Genomic DNA, 22,349 nt, shown 5'->3' on the forward strand with positions numbered 1-22,349 from the left:
TTGGGACAAAATCCTGATTCGAATCTTGGTTTTGCATCTGAATCTAAAATAAGATTCATTTTACATGTTCTAAACTCATCATTCAAGAATATTAAAAAAAATGTTTAAAATAACAAACCATTTTTAAAATTTGGATTTGAAATTTTTACTCTCAATTCTGCTGCCGAATTAAAAATTCAAAAAGTTCTATAATGGTGATCCAGAAATGAAATATCAGAGTTTCATCATTCGGAATTTTTAGTCAGGATCGGCATTCAAAATTTGTATTCAGATTCAAAATACAGAATTCAGATTCGGAATTAAAGTTTTCCGAAACAAAACAAACAGATTTGAACCCCAACAAAGTTTCTTTTTCAAATGAAGACTTCAAAATCCCTCATTAATTTTTTTAAAAAATTAAAAAAAACGTCACTTTTATGACTTTTTTTTTGAAAGTAATGAATTCAAATGAATAACTATTAATATAAAACCCGAATGATGAGATACTTTTAGTACCTTTTTTTCTCTCTATTCTGTATGTATGCTTTTTCAAGCAAAAATGTTCTAGGAAAAATTTTGTCACCAAAACCTCCCCTATGAGGCAGTTCTTCCTACGGCCCTGGTTCCTATCCATTTGTCCAACACGGACTTACTCTATGAAAATGTCCTCATTTTTTAATTATCCAAAATTTATTATTAAATGACTTCAAAAATAGCACTCTAACTGTACATATACAAAGAAAAAAGTTGTTCTATCACCTTCAACAACCCGTTTGCTTCTAAATGCTTTTTGGTATAATCAGGAGAGCTGTTTGTTTGCGAGCCCTGGGAAAAAGAGATATTTTAAGATTTTGAAATTACATTTTAAAACACAGAAAAAAAATTTCAAATACAATCCATTTTTTCTATTTGATCCTCAATTTATAGACTTTCAAACGTTGAAAACAGTTTTCAAAAATTCAAACTACAGACTGAGTTATTGATGATAATGTGGAAAAAAAATTGTTGGTCAAATTTACCCCGGTGATCAATGTTACCCCGTTTTACGGTAACTAGAAAATTGACTTAGGTAATTACACACATTTTGGCATCTTAATTTTTTGGTTTGTTTCGATTATAGTAGTTTTAACATCTTTATGTCATTCGCGACTTATATCGACGATGCAGTTGGCGGACAGTCATTGAAAAACTTATCAATCCAACTTTTCCATCATTTTTTCAAGTGTATTGCTCAAAACGGAGTTAAACAAGCATTCAACCCCCAATTTAATAACCCGGGTCCACTTTTTTTTCGTGAGCAGTCCTTATGTAAGCATTCTTTACATCTCAAATTGACAATATCTTCAAACAACTTTCTTTATTCTAGAAAAAGTTTTATACATTGAGAAGTACGTTTAATAAATGTTATGTTAGGGGTACTTTCCAGGGTGACGTAATTTCCATAGCTGGGTACTACGTAGCGTTACGATATGTGACATACGAGGTGAAGGGTGTCAAAAAGTGCATTTTTCACATTACGTAATTTATGGATGCCGCCTTATACAAGGATAGAAAGTTAGAATAAATGAAAGATGGTGAAAGTTAGCGGGTAGAATTTTATTGAGAAGCATTATCGTCAAATTTCAAATTTTTGTTCTTATAACATTCTATCCGTCTATAAGATTTCATGAGCTAAAGACATTCTTACTAAATAGGACATAACTTTTCACCGAGAAGGCCGATAAATTAAGTAACATTATGAAAAGTTTTCGATTCCCTGTGGATTGGGAAAAATAATCATAACACAGCAGGAAAGTTTCATCGATTTCATCTACGATTTGCCAGTGTTTCTAGGAAATAAGGCTGTACGGAAAATTGCGTGAGTTAAATTTCAGCAAGTTTTTGTTCAGTGAACTCCCTGTCAACATCAATAAAAATAATTTAAAATCTTCCGAGCGGTTTATTGCATGAATTTTTCACCGTTTCAGGAAAGCATCATCGAGAGACTTGAACGCCTCGATAGAGACGAACCTTTTATAGGACTTGTTGCTTGGAAGCTAGCATCATCGACATATCCTCCATTAATTGATACACTAACGATCTATTGATAGTAAACAATAAAACGACGACACCTGGTAAAGTGCCGGGTGAAAAGTGTAACAGAACATAGAATAGCGAACAGCACCCGGGAAAGCCCTTAAACGATCGACCAAAACAAGGAAGGAATCGCGCGAATCGACTGCGGGATCAGCTAGAACCCTAGCTTATTTACGAACTGAAACGAGTAACCCGATACAATTCAGTTAATGGATTTCACTATAAATAGTTCTCGATGGGTCGGAAATCGAATCAGTGCGGTTCGGAGGCCGAAAAATACCAGACACTCACTGTAAGTAGTCAGCAAGTAGTAAGTAAGTACTTGCTCCTAGTTCAGTGTTTGTAATTCGAAAGTCGTTCGTTTGAGATTCCGCCATCGTCGCGTGAAAAGTCAATCGGCATAGAGCCAGACATCTGTTATCGGTGACAGATCTCCAGACAAAGTGGATTTATCATCGAAAGGATGCGGAAATCGAAAGTTTCTCAGATGTCTTCCGGCAGAGCCTTGATTCTGCTGCTGGTGTCACTGTGCTGTAGTGTGGTGGAATGTCAGCTGCGTAAGTTGCGGTTTTTTTTGTGTGTTATTATTGTTTCCAATGCTGCTGTTAATTTGAATTTAATAACCTCATATGATGAGTTCAGAAGATGGACGTTCGTGATAAAAGTTCGAATTGTTAATGAATGAGAAACTTTTGGTTGCGTGCCGGTTTGCTGTTAATGTTTTATTATTCAATCGAACGTTTGATACCGTTATATTTTCATAGTGATTAACAATGCTCATTAGCGGTTATCAGATTAGATTCATTCACAATTCACTTGGGTGAATTAGTCATCGAGATGCTTAGCTAAGTGCAAAAGTGGGCTAGTTAAAAATTGAAGTTGAAAATTCAGATTAAAGTTGATGAAAACAGGTTAATAAAATCATCAATCAACGTTAGATTATATTTCTTTAAATAAGATTTCATATTTCATAATCTTGAATTTGAATCAAGGAGATATTTTGATTTTTTTTAAATATTCATAACTCAAGAAACATTTCTGAGTTTCAGAGTAAAACTAAAAAAATAATTCCAATGTAAGCCTGGATTTGAATATTTGGAATTCGAAATTTTGAATCTCTGAGTAATCTTAATTTTGAATACAGGGATTTAAATTTTATTTAATAGGTTTTCAGCCATAGACTGGCTTTAGAATTAAAAATTAAAAATTGAATATTCGGAATTCAATGGAAAAACAGGTTTTCCAACGAAGTCGATGACTTCCTATTCATTCAACCACAGTACATATATGAAAACCCCAAATACTATTGAGTATTTCTCCAGCTATTAGCTACCATCCTAAGAAAATTTTAAAAGTAAAAAAAATCAATCAAGAAAAATGTTATTTAAGTAGTTCTTAACATTTAACAAAAAGTAATCAAAACAATTTTATTTAAAAAAATACTAAAATTTTTTACAAAACTTTGAATATTTAAAAAATTTGTTTATTTTTGTTTTGAATTTCCAATAAAAACATTTTTAATGATATTGGGTTCAGCATTCTGTCATCACGATCTAGGATTTCGAATATGAAACATGAATAACAATTTAAAAGTTATGTTAACTGGGAAATGATAAAAAATAATTATAAATAATTATAATTTATAAAATTTTGAAAATGTTAGAAATAAAGAGAATTTTGAATATTCTAAATTAAAAAAATGGTAGATTTTGGAATATTTGAAGGCAGTACAAATTCAGAAAGCTCAAAAAATAATTGTTTAAGGTTGTTGAAAAACTAAATTTGAGGCCCTTGGAGCCAAATAGGAAATAAGTGCATAAAAACTGATTTAAAAAAAAGCACTTGAACTTTTTTGTGCTTCAGTAAATTTCACACATATTTTTTATGAACTTTTTTCATGAGAGTTATCTTTCAAAATAAAAACAAAGCATTTTATTCCATTTTCACAAAAAAATTATCGTATATTTGACGTTAATAGAGGTGATGATTTTTTTTATTTTTTCACTTATAACTTTTTTTACTTTACATAAATCTTTTAATCAGCCAAAGTTTAGCTGACATAGTAAAATTTCATTATTTCAATCGAGATGGTCACGATCTTTGTTCAAAAACGCCATCTTTTTTACCATTTTGTCTTTCGGCTCAATTTTCAGATACCAACAAAATTATTTTTTGTTTTCTTCATAAATAGATAGTGAACATTTAGACGATTCAAAAATGATATATTTTATTAAATTTTTTTCAGTAGTTTAGAAGATACAGCTAAAACAGTAGATAATCCGGGTCTAACCATAACCGGCTAATTGACCTTTTTTTTTTTTTAACTGTAAAGGAAGGTTAAAATAAATTAAGCTTCGAAATAAAAAAAACTCAAAAATAATCAAATCCACAAATTAAATATATTCAAAAAGAATGAAAAATTAATGAAAATTTAAAAAAAAGTTAAAAGTATTGTTAAGAAAATAGTGATATTTAAAATGGTCAAAATATTTCAAATGAAAAAAAACGTAAATACCACATAATTTCAAGAGACTAAAAACCTTTAAAAAAACTTAAAAATTTAATATCTGAAATAATTTGAAAAAATATTTTAATTTTACATGTTTTGTAAAATTAATAAAAAATACGTCATCTCTTTGGAGACTTTGAAAGTTAAGACAAATTAGTAAATAACCGAAATTTAAATAAAAGATGAAGGTAATATTTAATAAAATACAATAAAAATCGCAGAATTGAGTGTTAAGAAAAACACAAAAAAAAACTGACAAGTTTGAATATTTTGAAGCATGTAGAAAAATGCAAAATAAAATAAATCAAAGTTTGTAGTTTTTGAAACTCAAATATATTATATGATTCTGAAAATACTACCAAACGAGAACTAAACAATGATTGAAAAACACTCAAATTTCAGGAAAATTCCAAATGTTCTGAAATCAAGGAATATTTCAAAATCTGATTAATTGAAAAAAGTGGAACAATAAGGAAAAAATTCAGCAAAAAAAAAAAAATGTTAAGATTCCATATTTCAGGTACTAGATATCAAATTTCAGATTCTGATTAGTTTTCTGAAGATTCTGACTTGTGATTTTTTTTAAACGAACACGAAGAAATTCCTTTTGCTTAACTCTAAGCTAAGGTTACCAGAATTTTTTCAACACGTATCCGGGTCGGACAACCCGAACAATTATATATAAAAAAGTGGCAAAATCCGGGCATTAGATTTCAACAGTGACGACAATAAATCCGGCCAATATCCGGGCAAATTTTCTCAAAATCTAGAAATTACTCAACAAAAATCAAGAAAAAAAAATTGTTTTTCATTAAAACTCATCGACAGATTCTGGATTGTATTTAAGGCTTTCAAAAAATCTTTCATGATTATTTTTATAAAACTTGTTAAAAAAATAAACGTTTTGGAGGCGTTTGTTGTTTTTTTTTGTTTGATTTGCCAAATAAAGTGAATAAATCACGACAGAATCCAAGCTTTTTTCAATAAAATCCGGACAACTGGGCCAGGCCGAATTGCTTTCGAGGATATGATGGCTAGCATCTTACAAATACTAAAATCACTAACCCACCGAAAGTGTACTATGTATGTGGTGACCGAGATTCGATCTCATGACCGTTGACTTTGAAGACTTGAAGGCAACCCTCTACGCCACAGGCTGTGGCCGAATTTCAGATTTGGAATTTGAGATCAGAGAATTACATTTGATATGAGAGTTTTAACTTGGTGTTCATGATTAAGGGATAAAAATTTGAAAAATTATAAAAAAGTTTAATGTTTCAAATTTGAATTTTGTGAACCAATTTTAGAGTTCTGAGTTTTAATTTTTTTTTTCAAGATTCGTTTTGCGTTTGATTCAACTTTTTGTAGAATAGTCGATGTAACTGTTTATATCTGTTTCGAAAATGTCGATTCTTTATTCTTAATATTCCAAATATTTCTGCAATTTTTCATGTATTTATTCAAAAAAATTGTTTTAACTTATACCGTATTTGTTTATGCCGAGTGTTGCACTAGTGTTGCACTGGTGCACCACTAGGTGCTGTCAAACTGTTTGTTTATTCGGACGGTGTTGCACTGGTTTTGACCTGTCGGAGTTCTGCTTACGGACGGTGGCCCACCGATAATTTTGCCAGTGTTGCGAGAGAGCGTGTGAGTGAGTGAGATAGCAATACACTGCCGACGATTTGTGTTTGTTTTTATCGGGTACGGTGGAACACTCCACGAGTGGAGAAAACAAATACAGTATTAGAGTTTTTCCCTTGAGATTTGGAATTTTTTTTATTCCTAGATACGTTTATTTCAAGAAGATGTAGGAACTTCCAACCACGCTTCTTTTGTTTGGAAACCTGGTTCAAAAATAACAACTTAGATTGTTATTTTCATCGTTTATGGTTAGGGCCTACGATAAATTTTACAGTTTCCGTTAATTGTCGCAGTTGTTGTTTGTTCTTATTTTGTTCCAATCGAAAAATTTTACACGTGCGAGGAACTCCTCACTTATTTGTTCAACACCCATCAATCCTTTCTAATTTTATGTTTTTGATTTTATTCTTTTTTAACCAACAGCCAGCACCATCAAGGTTTGCTCGAGAAATGACACCAAACTGGATGCCTGCATTATCGATGCGGTGGAACGGATTCGACCGAACCTGGCCAGCGGAGATTTTGGGGCCGATTTTGCCGTCCCAAGGATCGAACCGCTCTATCTGGAGAAGATGCAAATGTCCCGGGGCAAGGACTTTCAGGCGGTGTTCCACAAGCTGAACGTTTCCGGCCCTAGCACCTTCAAGCTAGAAAAGATTAAGTCAGTTGTTTGGTGTTTTTTTGTTGATTGACCCAAACTTTGATATTCTGTTTTATTTTTTTTTTAGATCAAATCCGATGAATCTTTCGTTCGATATCAGCTTGAGCATACCAAAACTAAATTTCTCCGGAAAATACTCCATCAACATGAAGGTACTTCTGCTCGAGGTGAAGGGAAAAGGAAAGATCCGGGGTACTCTGTGTAAGTAATCTAATATACAGAGATTTTCTCCCTAAATTCATTAAGATGGGATGAGCTATGTATGCATAAATATGTAATGTAATATTTATTTTCATAAGGCTATGATCATTTAGAATCCGGGCAGTTACAAACGTGTGTATTTTAAAAACTATTCATTTGATCGAAAAACTTTCTATGGAGGAAATGAAGGTGTTGATATGACATTTAATATAAAAATATAAAAAAAAAATTATCAATGATTTCAAGAAATATTCTAACTTTTTCATAAAATCCCTGTTGATATGACATTTAATATAAAAATATAAAAAAAATATTTATCAATAATTTCAAGAAGTACTCTAACTTTTTCATAAAATCCCTTTTTTTTCTTTGCACAATTTTTTCAGTCATGTATTGATTTATTTTTTTTGCCACAGAAGCAAAACCTTTGCAAAATCATGATATTTTACACAATCTCACCTGGAAAATGCACTTGGAATCTGATTGGAACCTTTTCATGAGTAGGCAACTCAAATAATTTGATCTCTGAAATCCGGTTTTATCATAAATTTTTTTGTCCATCAGAACACATCTGTTATATTGCGAAAAAACCAGATGCACAGATTGCGATCTTTGGAACTCATCATTATTAGTTACTAGCTGATCCCATACGAACTCCGTTTCGCTTTCAACTTAGAATATGTCATGAACAGTTTGCATGAAAGTCAATTGCCAAGCTAATTTTAGATGCACTTCCGAATTCATTGCTAAGTGATAATTGCAAAAATATTTGGCGATAACTTTTTCTGTCGTCTGCTATTAAATTTGAAATCAGGAATCAATTGCCGTGCCAAAAAACCCTCGTGTACAAACTTCGACTCGATCGTTTCATAACTAAGAATAATTGCCAAAAAAGTCAAACCCCTTTCGGTGGCATCTTACACAATCTTTGATATCTGAAATTAATTGCCTTACCTGAAAAATCCCGTGTGCAAATTTTCAAAGCAATCCAATATGGCTAGAAACAGTGAAAAATTAATCAATATGGACGACCCATTTCGTCGACCCCTGGCAAAACATTTGACATTTGAAATCGATTGCCCGTCCCCGAAAACTACCGCGTGCAAATTTTCATCCCAATCCGATTTCAAATAACGACGATAGTGCAAAAATATTGAAAGGTTGATATGGACGACCCCCTTTGCAGGCCCCTTGCACTGAATTTAAAACCTGAAATCCATAGCTCGTTTCTCAAAACCCTCGTGTACCAATTTTCATCTGAATCCGATGTATAATAACAACAATATCGTATTAACAGTGAATAGTTAATATGGACGACCCCTTTGACTGACCCCTGTTTTTAATTTGGATAAGTGAAATCAATTGATTGTCCCTAGTAACTCCTAGGTGCAAATTTTCATTCCAATCCGATGCAAAATAACGTCAATATCACTAAGATATTGAAAAGTTAATAAGGACGACCCCTTTTGCCGGCCCCTTAAACTAAATTTGATACCTCAAATCGATTGCACGTCACTCAAAACTATCGTGTACCAATTTTCATCTAAATACGATGTATAATAACGTCAATATCGCAAAAACAGCGAACAGTTAATATGGACGACCCCTTTGGACGACCCCTTACACAAAATTTGAAACCTGAAATCGATTGCTCGTCTTTCAAAACACTCATGTGCAAATTTTCAACACAATCCGGCGAAAAATAACGTCAATATCACGAAAACAATATTTGCCTTGTATGGACGACCCCCTTCAGAAGGGGTCATCCGAAAATCTGAAAACATTTTTCATCCTTCCTGGTCCTAATGAGCATCCATGCCAAATTTCAGCTCTCTAGCTCTTAAGTCGGCTGAGTCTATAGAGGACAAACAAACAAACAAACAAACAAACAAACAAACAAACAAACAAACATACAGAAATTGCTTTTTATATATATAGACTAGCTGATCCCATACGAACTCCGTTTCGCTTTCAACTTGGAATATGTCATGAACAGTTTGTCTGAAAGTCAATTGCCAAGCATTTTTCAGATGCACTTCTGAATTCATTGTTAAGTAATAATTGCAAAAATACTGGATAATCACTTTGTCTGTCGTCTGCTACTAAATTTGAAATCAGTAATCAATTGACCGTGCCAAAAAACCACGTGTATAAATTTCGACTGAATCATTGCAAAACAACTTAATTATTGCCAAAAGGCTAAACCCCTTTCGGGGACTCTTATATAATATTTGATATCTGAAATCGATTGCCCTTCCCTCAAAATTCCCGTGTGCAAATTTTCAAAGCAATCCATTGTAAAATAACGGCAATATTGCTAAAAACAGTGAAAAATTAATTTATATGGACGACCCCTTTCGTCGACCCCTGGCCAAACATTTGACATCTGCAATTGATTGCCCGTCCTTGAAAACTACAGTGTGCAAATTTTCATCTCAACCCGATATATAATAACGACGATAATGCAAAAATATTGAAAGGTTTATATGGACGACCCCTTTTGCCGGCCCCTTACACTGAATTTAATACCTGAAATCCACTGCTCATCCCTCAAAACTCTCGTGTACCAATTTTTGTCTGAATTCGATGTATAACAACGACAATATCGCATCAACAGTGGATAGTTAATATGGACGACCCCTTTGGCTGACCCCTTATTTTAGTTTGGATAAGTGAAATCAGTTGTTTGTCCCTAATAACTTTATGTGCAAATTTTCATCCCAATCTGATGTATAAAAACGTCAATATCACTAAGATGCTGAAAATTTTATATGGACGACCCCTTTTGCCGGCCCCCAACACAGAATTCAATACCTGGAATCGATTGCACGTCACTCAAAACTATCATGTACCAATTTTCATATGAATACGATGTATAATAACGTCAATATCGCAAAAACAGTGAACAGTTAATATGGACGACCCCTTTGGCTGACCCCTTACACAAAATTTGACACCTGAAATCGATTTCTCGTCTTTCAAATCACTCATGTGCAAATTTTCAACACGATCCGACAAAAAGTAACGTCAATATCGCGAAAACAATATTTGTCTTCTATGGACGACCCCCTTCAGAAGGGGTCATCCGAAAATCTAAAAAAAAAATTCATCATTCCTGGTCCTAATGAGCATCCATGCCAAATTTGAGACATCTAGCTCTTAAGACGGCTGAGTCTATAGAGGACAAACAAACAAACAAACAAACAAACAAACAAACATACAGAAATTGCTTTTTATATATATAGATTTACTTGGTGTCTACTAGTCAGGCAACACTTTTTGTATGCCGGAAATGGATTTTTTGCATTATTTACGGAGTCTGAATTCAGTTATCTCCAATAACCCTAGACTTTTTACCATATTTAAGATCAAGGGTTGCACTCCGATGGTTGGTTTGAACTTCGTGTGGATTCTAGAGTGGCTCCTTGTACTTCTTAACCATTTGGTCCAAAAAAAAAATCAGAAAAAATCAACAGTTCATGAGCTTTTAAAGTCAACAATGAAGAATTTTCAAGTCGCAAAATGCTTAAAAGGAGCGAATTTGTGCAAAATTATTTTTACCATGTCTTTTAGCATCGTAAATATCTCAAACACACGTTAACTTTAAAAAAAAATAGGCAAAATAGTCCATTTTGTAACCAACACAACGCTAATAAAGTTTTGCATATCCAAGCTCTATTTACGTAGCTATCACCGAAATAAAGTGCCCGGAATTGATCATAGCTTATGGTTGCTATACGAACCCACATCGTTTAAACAACAATTCTTACAAAAAATTGAATTCAATATCAAGAATAATTTTTTTTTATTAATTTAGAAACAACTTTTAGTTTAGTTTTCAACCTCATTTGAATGGTAATAAGTGTTTTTGAGTAACCACATTGAATAACATGACAACATTCAAAACGTACCAGCAATTCTGAAGTGATCCAGTTGTAAATTGATAATACGTTATATTTGAATCCTACTATTCTGCTGGGAGATGGCCAATTGGGAATAGGTGGAGGGATCACCTCAAAACAAGGCAGCTAATATCAGTCTAGGTTTTTAATTCTGTTAAAATTGAAACATAAACATTAACATGACAATCAACATAAGACATGAGTAATCAGAATTTAAAAAAAAATCTTGAACTTTTTTTCCTAGGTACTCAATAAAATTGCTACCGATCATCGGAATATCATTTTGGCGTTTATATTTTTGAATTTAAGTTCGGAAAAATGATAAAAACGAATTTTCCCGAGAAAAAAAATTAATTTATCGACAAGCATAAAAAAACTAACTTCAGTTTAATTAGTTCAAAAATGTTGTTAACTAGTGTTATTATTCTCTTGCAATTTGACTTTCATTGATTTCACGAAAGAGCCACAAAAATTTCAGTTATGCGGATTTAAAAGGATCTCGTAAATTCAAACCTGGCGTTGGACTTCGTTTATGAGCTTATGAGTTTTTGTTTCAAAGATAGCTCATCAGTTTTGACTAATATCTGATAAACAAAAAAAAAAAAAAAATACATTCAGCAAATACAAAAATTAACATGAAATACATTGCTTATCCTCAATTCGAAACCCGGTCTTAAATTTCACCTTGATGTTATAGTTTCAGAGATATTACAGCTTAATGAAAAAAATTTGATTAATTTTAGAAGTTACAATACACAAATTCATCATTATTTCATAATTAATCTATTCAATAGATAAGCTTATCTAATGGTTTGAATTTATTCAGCAATTTTGTTATAGAAATACGCTTTTAAAAATAATACTGATTTACGTTTTGGATTTGCTTAGTTGACTTCAAAAACCAAATATTTTATTGAAAGAAGGAACAAAATACAAAAAGAAGTGTTCTTAAATCCTTCATTTAAAAGTCATAATTCCTCACAGTCTTGAAGAAAATTCATTTTTAATTTTAAATCTTTGATTTTGAATATTATAGAATATTTTAAAGTGAAATCATAAATATGTAATTAAGTAAACACCTGGATTTGAAAAACTAGAGATGTTAGCAAAAAACTCATTGCATATTTCAGCGCCACTGAACAAAAAATAAAATAAAATAAAAACTAGTCGGCCCCTGACGGGAAATCTTCCATCGAAAATGTTTTAGAATTTCTTAAAATTCTTAACATCTTATTGAATATTAGGAACAGTGGGAAATTTATACATTTTTAAAAAACGCCTAAACGAATACAAATGGAATCATAGGGTTGTATTGAAGAAACATTTTGGAAAATATGTAAACCTTTGTAACTAATTTGTATGTTTTTTGAATAAATAGCTTTATTTTATTTAAAAAAAACTGTACCTATGTTAATGGTCTTAGGAACGGGGAAGGAGTGTTTAGAAGTTCAACCCCCCCCCCCCCCCCCCTTCCCGTTTCCCTCATGAGGGTTCAGAAAAAGCAAATGAGGTATTCTACCCAACACACAAAATTTTAAATCATTCATAAAATTTTGATGATTGGGTAAGGTTATTCAAGATACAATCTTGATATCAATCGGATATCAAAACCTCGAAAATCTCGGGTTTAGACATCTGTCACAGTTTTTCTAAATTTTCTCACTTGTTGATAAGAAATTTTAGACATTCATTTCTATATATTAAGGGGGGGGGGGTAGGGTCTAACGGGTATAAAAAAAACACCATTTTCACGATTTTTTTCTAGAGCTATCGTTCAAACAAATGTATTCAAATTTTTTGCATTATACGGAGCATTGTTAAAAGAACATTTAGTAATTTTTTCGTAGAAAAATATTGAAAAATGAGCCGGTGACGGAGCACTTTCGAGGATGCCTTTTAGAAAACAGGATTTGCGGTGGACACTGTATCTCAGCACAGAATCATCTGAAGTCAAAAAATCAGAGCAAAATATTTTTAATAGATGTTTTTCTGGACCCCAACGTTTTTATTTAACTTAAAAAATTTTTTATGAAATTTTTGTGGCTGTTTGAAGTAAAAACTAGGATTTTTCACGAAAAAATCCGCCATTTTTCACCTGTAAAATCTCCCCAAAGTAAAAAAAAACAAAAAAGAAAAACGTTGGGGTCTGGTATTTTATATGTAGAAAATATGTTCCAAATTTGAAAAGAATCGGATAAGTAGTTATCAAATGACGATGTCCACGGACTTTAAAAATGTGCTTTCGAGAAAAACGCGTTTGAAGTTTCTGCTCTTGCTTTCTTGCAGTATTAGATAGGAGGAGATAAAGGCCTATAACTTCTACAGTTTTGCTTCAATTGACTTGAAAATTTGACACAACATTCTTGAAATGTTTTACAATAAGAAAATGAAAAAATAAAAAAATCGATTTTTTGAAAGTGTTAGACCCTACCCCCCCCTTAAATTTCAAATGGGACTGAATTCTTTTCCGAGGTTCTAGTTTCATATCATCAATATCCAAATTTAATTTCTGTTTTCATATTACCGATTTTGTATCCAGTAAAGGATTCTTGATTTTCGGATCGAATCATCATTAGAAAAAAAGATGTGAAGAAACTTTTCTAAGTTTCGTTTTTTAAAATCCAGATTCGAAGTTCTTAAATTTTATTCTTATGCAGAGTTCAAATATATCAAAGCTTCAAAAGGGTGATCCGTAACAGAAAACTCAGAATTGGCATTTATTTGAAATCCATTTTTTTATTCAGATTTACAAGGCGGATTAAAAAAAAATAATTTAAATAATAAATTCAGATTGGAGCCCAAAACAGCAGAATTAAAACTATAGATTCATTATTAAGGGCTCTGAAACAAATTTTGCTTCTTGGCTCATATTTGAAATTCTGATCTGGAATTTAAATTAAGGAATCGTGTTTTGTACATTTCAGGAAATCCTCAATTTAAAAGTCATAATTACTCACAGTCTTGAAGAACATTTATTTTTAATTTTTAATCTTTGATTTGGAATATTATGGAATATTGGACTGTGTTAACATAAATAAAAAAATGTAATTAAGTTAACACCTGGATTTGAAAAAAAACAAGAGATGTTAGAAAAAAAAACTTTGCATATTTTAGCGCAACTGAACAGAAAGAAAAATAAAATGTTAAACAAGTCGGCCCCTGACGGGAAATCTTCCATAAAAAAAATTGTTGGTAATATTCAATAGTAATTATTCCCCCTAAATTCCCTACATTTTATTGAATACACCTATGTTAAGGTGTTTGGGAACTAACCCCCCCTTCCTCCGTCATGAGGGTTCAGGAAAAGCAAATGAGGGGAGGTATGAGAGGTTCAGGAAATTCTACTCAACACACAAAATTTTGAATCATTCATCAAATTTTGACGATTGAGTAAGGTTATTCAAGAGTAACAATTTGATATCAATCTGATATCAAAACTGCTAAAATCTTACGTTTAGAAATCTGCCCAGTTTTTCACAATTTTCTCATTTGTTTAGAAATTCATTTCTGTGTATTAAATTTCAAATGGGATTAAATTTATTTCCGAGGTTCTTGTTTCATATCATCAATATCCAAATTAAATTTCTGTTGTCATATTAAGGATTCTTGATTTTCGGTTCGAATCATCAGTAGATAAAAGATGTGAAGAATCTTTTCTAAGTTTCTTATTTTTAAATCCAGATTCGAAGTTCTTAAACTTAATTGTTATGCAGAGCTCAAACATTTCAAAAGGGTGATTTCAAAAGGGTGATCCGTAATTGAAAATTCAGAATTGGAATTTATTTGAAATTCATTTTCAACCCTTTAATGCATGACTTTTTTTTAAATGAGAATTGCAGTTATTGATTCAGTGAAATAATAACATTATAATTCAAATAACAAAATTCAACAGGTTTGAAGTCGTTATTTTGAGTATAATAAAAGTTATGGCCCTTAAAAGTTGAAAAATAATTTTTGAAATTCTTTGTTCATTTCAATACGGTTTTGCTAATTTCTTCAAAACCTTATAAATTGGGTGTAGGAAGGTGTTTGATTGAGATTAAAAAGTTTGTTAGAATTTGCAAATCTGAAGAAATAACAGCGATTTTCCAAAAAATACTTTTTTCAAAAAAATGAATAATTTTTTCAAAAAAATGAATGAAAAAAAGATTTGCAAGTCGGATTAAAAATAAATAATTTGAACAGTAAATTCAGATTGGAACCCAAAACAGCAGAATTAAAATTATAGGCTCAGAATCGAGGGCTCTGAAACAAATTTTGCTTCTTGGCTCATATTTGAAATTCTGACATGATTGGCTCATATTTGAAATTTAGGAATCGTGTTTTGTACATTTCGGGAATCGTATGAATGTTCGGAAACAGATCCAGAGTTCAAATTTTGAATTCAGGTTCAGAATTCAGATCCAATTTATGCTCAGATTCAGCAAGAATATGATTTTCACAATCAAAATAAAATTATCAATATGACTATTATGTTAAGGAATTTGAATTGCAAGAGATAGCAGATTTATATTTGTTTTTTGTTAATTCGAATTCTTAATTTAAATTTTTTAACCTAAGCCAGTTTAAATACAAAATTCAGCGGAAAATCACAAATGGGGTGCTTAGATGTAAGAGCCCAAATGATAGTTTCGAGTAAACGTATTTCAATTTGCTCGATTTTTTATACACTGCCGGCCAAAAGTTTGGGATCACCCACTACAAAACATGCAAATTTTGATCGTTCATATCTCAGCCGTCTTAAGACATATAGAATATCTTCTGATCTCATTTGAAAGATAATGAGCAATAGCTATCTCGGAGGTATTTTGTCCAAATATAATGTTTTAGTTTTGAACTTAAAACTTAACCTAAAATTATACCATTTTCAAAAAATCGCACTCAATATTCAAAGCCGATCATCTCGGGATAGGGTGGACCAAATCTCAAAATTTGAGTGGCATTAGAATTCCTTTTCTTTACTTCTCAAAACACAATCAAAAAAATTTGAGAAAAAATTCAAGAATGTATTTTTAATTAATAAAATAGACACTTGAGTTATCGTCCAAAAGTTTGGGATCACCTGTTTGTATGGTGAGTTTGGGATCATTCTTATAAAAACATGCAAATTTATTTTATTCGTATCTTTCTCATCTAACATCGTATTGCAGAGCTGAAGGGTTCATTTTCAATTCATTCAAAAATTATATTTTAAGGTGAAAACTATAAAAAAAATCTGGGAACTTACAAAAAAACAATTAATTTCAGGTGATTTTTTTATGGTTATCACTTCAAAATATAATTTTTGAATGAATTTATTAAAAAACAACAATTCCTTAGCTTCCAAATGAACCCTTCAGACCTGCAATAAGATGTTAGATGAGAAAGATATGAATAAAACAAATTTGCATGTTTTTATAAGAATGATCCCAAACTCATCATACAAAGAGGTGATCCCAAACTTTTGGACGATAACTCAAGTGTCTATTTTATTAATTAAAAATACGTTTTTGAATTTTTTCATAAAATTTTTCGATTGTGTTTTGAGAAGTAAAGAACAGGAATTCTAATGCCACTCAAATTTTGAGATTTGGTCCACCCTATCCCGAGATGATCGGCTTTGAATATTGAGTGCGATTTTTTGAAAATGGTATAATTTTGGTTAAGTTTTAAGTTCAAAACTAAAACATTATATTTGGGCAAAATACCTCCGAGATTGCTATTGCTCATACTCTTTCAAATGAGATCAGAAGATTTTCAATATGTCCTAAGACGGCTGAGATATGAACGATCAAAATTTGCATGTTTTTTAGTGGGTGATCCCAAACTTTTGGCCGGCAGTGTATACTAAGTGTTAAGTAGAAGTAGAATACGAGTTTATTTTGCAAGTTTTATTTATATTTAAAAAAAATCGTCCACAGGATTTAAATTGGTTCTATTGATTTCAATTGAAACACATTTACTGATAAAGAAACATGTTATCTCCCTGTTAAAAATCATAGGAAATCACATATTTTTGGAACTTTTCCTTAAAAAAACTTATTTAATGATCAAATCATATAAACCAAATACACCATATTTTTGGCAAATTCATATTACATTTTTAAAGGATGCCTTTTACAAATCTTGCTTAAAATTGTAAAGATTTTAAAAAAGTTTCTATTTGAAACAAACAAACAACACTAGAAAATAATTTTGTTTTTTTTTATACATGCATTGCTTAAGCAAAAATATCATACACAAATAGGTCACTTAATCCCCTCCCCCAATGAGCCAGTTCTTCCTACGGTCCTGCCTATGTTTAAACAATTTCATAGGCAACCTTAACCCTCTAAAACTTAATTCAGCCTTTAGATGTGATTTACTATAATCAGCATGAAACCAAAACCCAGAATGTTTCAAAACTTGTTAATCTAACATTCTATACTAATGAAAACTGTCTGACAAGCAGCTGTCGAAAGATCATTAGAAAACTGGAAATGAATCGATTTTTCGAAAAATTATTATTTTGGTATTCTAAGAAATCCACGTGATCGATTTCGATCTAAAACAATTATTGGAAGTTAGGTTTGAGTGTAACAACCATTGAAGAACAAAATGATCCTCAGTTAGGTAGACTAGACGAAATATAAACTCCATCTGAAGGTGGGGTTTGAAAAAAAAGCAACAATTCTAAAATTACGTACATACTTTTCGTAAAGGTTGAAATATTTCAGTTATTTGTGGAACAATTTTAACGATAACTCTTTAGAAATAAAGCTATTAGTCAGTCTTAGAATGTTTCAAAATTTAGGAGAAAGTGGCTTCACACTACAGCCGAAAAAGTACTGAAAGTTATGTTCTTCAGCCCCTGTGATTGTGCAGTTTTTGAAAAAAAATGTTTAAAATTTATTCCTGAATGTTCAAGTTTTTCGTAGAACAAAAGTTGTTTGTAATCAACTACGTTCCTGTGGTTTTTTAGCGAAAATTTTTTTTAAAAGGATTGAGAATAAAAAAGTATATCTGGTAGCCAAAAACAGACTCAGATCCAGCCATTTTGTTCAAATTAATTCTTAAATTCTAGTTGTGAACCAAGTAGTTTAGAACTCATGACCCATAACTAAGGTTGCCAGAATTTTTTCAGCACATATCCGGGCTGGCAAATTTATATAAAACCTTGGAAAATCTAATTTCAAAATTGACGACCTAAGATCCGGGCAATATCCGGGCAAATTTTGTCAAAACTCAGAAATTACTCAACAAACAATTTTTTTTCATAAAAGCTGATTGACAGATTTTAAGACTTCCGAAAAACTTTTCATGATTAATAAAACTAGTTCTAAAAATTTCGTTTTGGAAGCATAAATAAAAAAAAATACCACACAATTTGTTTTCTTTTGTTTGATTTGCCAAATGAAGTGAATAAATCCGGGTAAAATCCGGGCATTTTTCAATGAAATCCGGACAACCAGGCTGGAATTATTCCCAAATTTTGTATTAGACATCCGGGCGAACCCGGATAAAACCGGTCAATCTGGCAACCTTATCGATGGCCATGAAAAATATGCCACATTTAACACCTATTTGATACCAAATGGGAAATAGTATTCAAATTAAAAAACGTTGTTTATTAAATCGAAACAAATTTAAAATGATGCCCTCGTAGACAAAAAGAGGGAAGTGCATGAAAGCTGTTTTCGAAAATAAAACGAGCTTCTTTACTCGATTCTTTTTATATGTTTCATAATAAAAAAAAGTATGGTATTCATACTGAATTTCATATTCGGTATCTATAATATCAAGCATCAAAACTTTTTATATTAATCATGCTGAAAAAATTGATACTAGCTAGGAATTAAATATCCCACATCTGTTTAACACTAGCAATAAAAGTTGTTCACATGCCTTAATTTGAATCATGAAATTAAAATTTAATTCCTTTTAACAAAAGGTAATATCAGAGTGAAAATTCTGATACGCGTCTTTAGTGGGTAAAAATTTGTCCGATCAAACTCAGAAGACAATAACCGTTTAACTGGAAATTTTATTTTGAATATTCTAAGCAATTATTCAAGTGGTCTGTTTGTTATTTCTTTAGTTGGCAGAGAGTCCTTTTTTCAAATCATAGCGAGATCATAATTTTAAACCTTAACGAATATAAATAAGCAATTGTGATAGATTCCTAACTTACCACAGTTTCATAAATTACCTTTCGATGTCCCTTTCCATCAGATAGAATTTTCCTATCCTGGTGCTGCTCCAGAGATTTTTTCGCATTTGCTCTGCTTCTCAAATACCATTCTGCTGGTTTTTTGCTGTCTTGATAATTTTTATCGATATCGGATCGATAATTCTGTTGATTTCTGTTTTCTGAACTGGCAGGGACCTCGCCTTCAAACGGCGAAGATGTTGAGATAATGGTAGTTCCATGTTCTTTAAATCGAGTGGGTGCATTCTTGTATGTGAACGGGTTAGCCTCCTGGTAATCCAATAATCCAATTAGACGAGAGCAATATCTTATTCCCTTAGAAGTAACGTCCTACTCGATTGGCTCGTTACAAGTCATTGAACTTTTTATTATGCTCTAAAAATAAAAAACCTTTGCAATATGCACCTAAAAGTTAATCAAATCGAATAATATAACCTACTTGTAATTCCATCCCAACAGCAAAAATGAGGATGAACATCCGGCTGCGGGGTTTCACGGAGAACATCAATGGCACCGATTACGTGCGCTTCCGGCGGATGGGCATGAAGATCAAGATCGACGATGGATCCTTCGTGCTGGACAACCTGTTCGATGGGGATCCAGTTTTGGGCAAGGTCGGTAACCAGGTGATCAACGATAATCCGCGCCTGTTTCTGGATGAAATCATTCCGGGGCTGGAGAAGAACTTGAGCAAAACCTTCACCGATATCGCCAATCAGCTGCTGTACAATGCCACCATTGACGATCTCTTCCCGGAGGTTGTGGACGAGGGCAGTGGGGCAGGCGAGGGGGATGGCGATGGTGTTTTCGTCTAGTCGGCTTGCTAGACGATGATTTCATGCTGATAAAGAGAGTGAGATCAGTGAGTGAGGACGCCGACAACAAAAAGGCCCCAACTGGACTGTCGAGTGCCTCGTGTTGATAATTTTGAATGTGATTTATATCGTAGTTGTCTTTGTACATGTGAGAAAAAAGTACTGAAATCTTTTCGGAATCTGCTATACAAAATTAATTTTAGTTTATTGTGGGTTTAGCTTTAGGAAACATTAAATTAAAACATATTTTGAAAAGTACACATTATGTTTATTGAAGGACTTCGAAATGCAAATATTCTAAATTATTCCTTATTTGGTTCCCCTACGGGGCGCGGGGTGAAAATGGGTTAAAATGAAGAATATTTATTTTGATGTATTTTCAAAAATCTTGAAGATATCGGTTTACAATTTTTAAATATAATAACGAGCATATCTAGGTATCTATTACTTTGAAGGTAATTTTTTAGAAAAATCTTGTGTTAATTCTTAAATTCTCGAAATTTGGAGAGAAAAGTTCGTAATAAAATACAATGCATAAAAATGTCATGTATGTTTCTTTTCTTATTAGATGACATGTTGTATCCGTACATGGTGAAGATAGCTTCTACCAGAATTTGTAATTCCATCCATAAGGACTACGGTATAGCTTATCGTTATTCTGAGGGTCATCGTGAGTTACCAAAGGTGGCTTTTCTATAGGAGGATGGAAAATGGAGTTTTTTGGAGACCAAAAAGAAAACCTGGATGTCTTAGCATTTTGATCCTGGAGTTTTTCGATCGGAAATTCGCCTTAGTAGTACGTAACTCGAATCGATACATTAAAGTATGGATCACTACAAATCTGGACGCATTAAAACGAGTCTATCTCGGAGCTATATAAACGAAATAAAAATGTTTTGTATTTGAAATGTAGGGTTTTTATTGCACTTTAAAGGAAAAATGATAAAAAAATTATTCCGATGTTGTTTTGATGAATTTTCGAACTTTTGGTTGAGTATCACTCATTATAGTTTGAACACCCCATTCGCTGACCTCAGCGGCCATTTTGTTCCACAATCTCTTCATCTCTGTTGCTTCCCGAGTCGTCCTACCATTCTTCTTCATCTTGTGCTTGACAATTGCCCAAAATTTTTCGATAGAGCGGAATTGAGGGCAGTTGGGTGAGTTGATGTCCTTTTCGACAAAATCCACCCGTTGGCCCAATACCACTGTAGAACCTCCTAGCTGTAGTGGCAGCTTGCACAATCTGGCGAAAACTTAACTAGTCCTTTGTGAGATCTAATGTACGAAAAAAAAAGTTTTTCAGGCATTCCTCCTTGTAAATTTCGGAGTCCATGGTCTTGTTTTTCACAAAAACCGGAATTTTTCGTCCGCAGCTGCAAATACCTTGCCAGATCAAACACTTTCTTGCACACTTATCAGCAAAAACGAATTTGAAGTTGCCGGGGACATCACCATGACCAGTGCAGTGCACCACTGCAGTGGCTTTACATAATTTTTGGCCAGAAAGCTGCCCAAAATCCATGAACCTGCCGATCGATAGTATGCATCTTACGGAAACGTTTGAGAACGCTGCACACGGTTGATTTGATCATTTTTAACGATTTCGCGATTTTTGAACCCGACCACGTGGGGTTTTTGACTTGAGTGTCCAAAATTAATTTTCGTCTCGCGGTTTCCATCACGTGTAACTTTTTTGGAACAAAACGAATCGCAATGAAATTTTAAGCACTGATAGAGGAAACATTGCCGAACAAAGAACTGTCAAAAAATTGTAGATCCGAAAACTAGGAGCGCTATGGTATAATAAACAGTGCGTCCAGATTTATAGTGGTCCATGCTTTATAGATTGACTGCAAGCTTTTTTTGCATACAACCTTTTTACTATTTTTTTTATACATCAGATGAATGATGATTCCGAGAAAACGGGCCTCAAAATTTGTTTTCTAAATCAAAATTACCGAATCACGTTTCTAGTTAATTTTTTATGGCGTGTGTCTTGAAAGGTCTGAAACGAATGATTCCGAAAGAAAAATCAAAGTTTTTGCGATATTTTTGTTAAAACGGTGAACTTCTTTTTTGATAATTTTCACTTACATTTTTCTGATCCCAAAAATGTCACTTGTCACAATTCTGATTGTAATGTGTAGTGAAAACTAACGAGCCTATAGTAAACAAAGAGACGATATGTCACAATTGGAATTTTTGATTTTCTGTCAGTGTCATTCCAATCGAGCAAAACCTAGCAGTCTTAAAGGCAGCCCTACAGCAGGGTTGCAAGCCCATTATTTCAAAAGGGATCAGATTGCGTTTCTTTGTTTACTATAGTTTCTTTAGTGAAAACCAATAAATGAAGTTTGTTTGACTCGGTGTAACTAACAGTGAGCTCGGCGTT

The 22,349-nt window shown here is 32.5% G+C and overlaps 1 protein-coding gene across 1 annotated transcript; it reads left to right on the forward strand.

Moving 5' to 3' along the window:
* Nucleotides 1-2,041: 2,041 nt before the first annotated feature.
* Nucleotides 2,042-20,435, forward strand: LOC129749233 (uncharacterized). Its single transcript, XM_055744171.1, has 4 exons — nucleotides 2,042-2,612; nucleotides 6,632-6,869; nucleotides 6,937-7,070; nucleotides 19,599-20,435. The coding sequence occupies exons 1-4, from the start codon at nucleotides 2,519-2,521 to the stop codon at nucleotides 19,952-19,954; spliced, it is 822 nt and encodes a 273-aa protein (XP_055600146.1). The 5' UTR covers nucleotides 2,042-2,518; the 3' UTR covers nucleotides 19,955-20,435.
* The last annotated feature ends 1,914 nt before the right edge of the window (nucleotides 20,436-22,349 follow it).

This window comes from Uranotaenia lowii, chromosome 2 (genome assembly GCF_029784155.1).
Source record: "Uranotaenia lowii strain MFRU-FL chromosome 2, ASM2978415v1, whole genome shotgun sequence".
Classification (NCBI taxonomy): Eukaryota; Metazoa; Arthropoda; class Insecta; order Diptera; family Culicidae; genus Uranotaenia; species Uranotaenia lowii.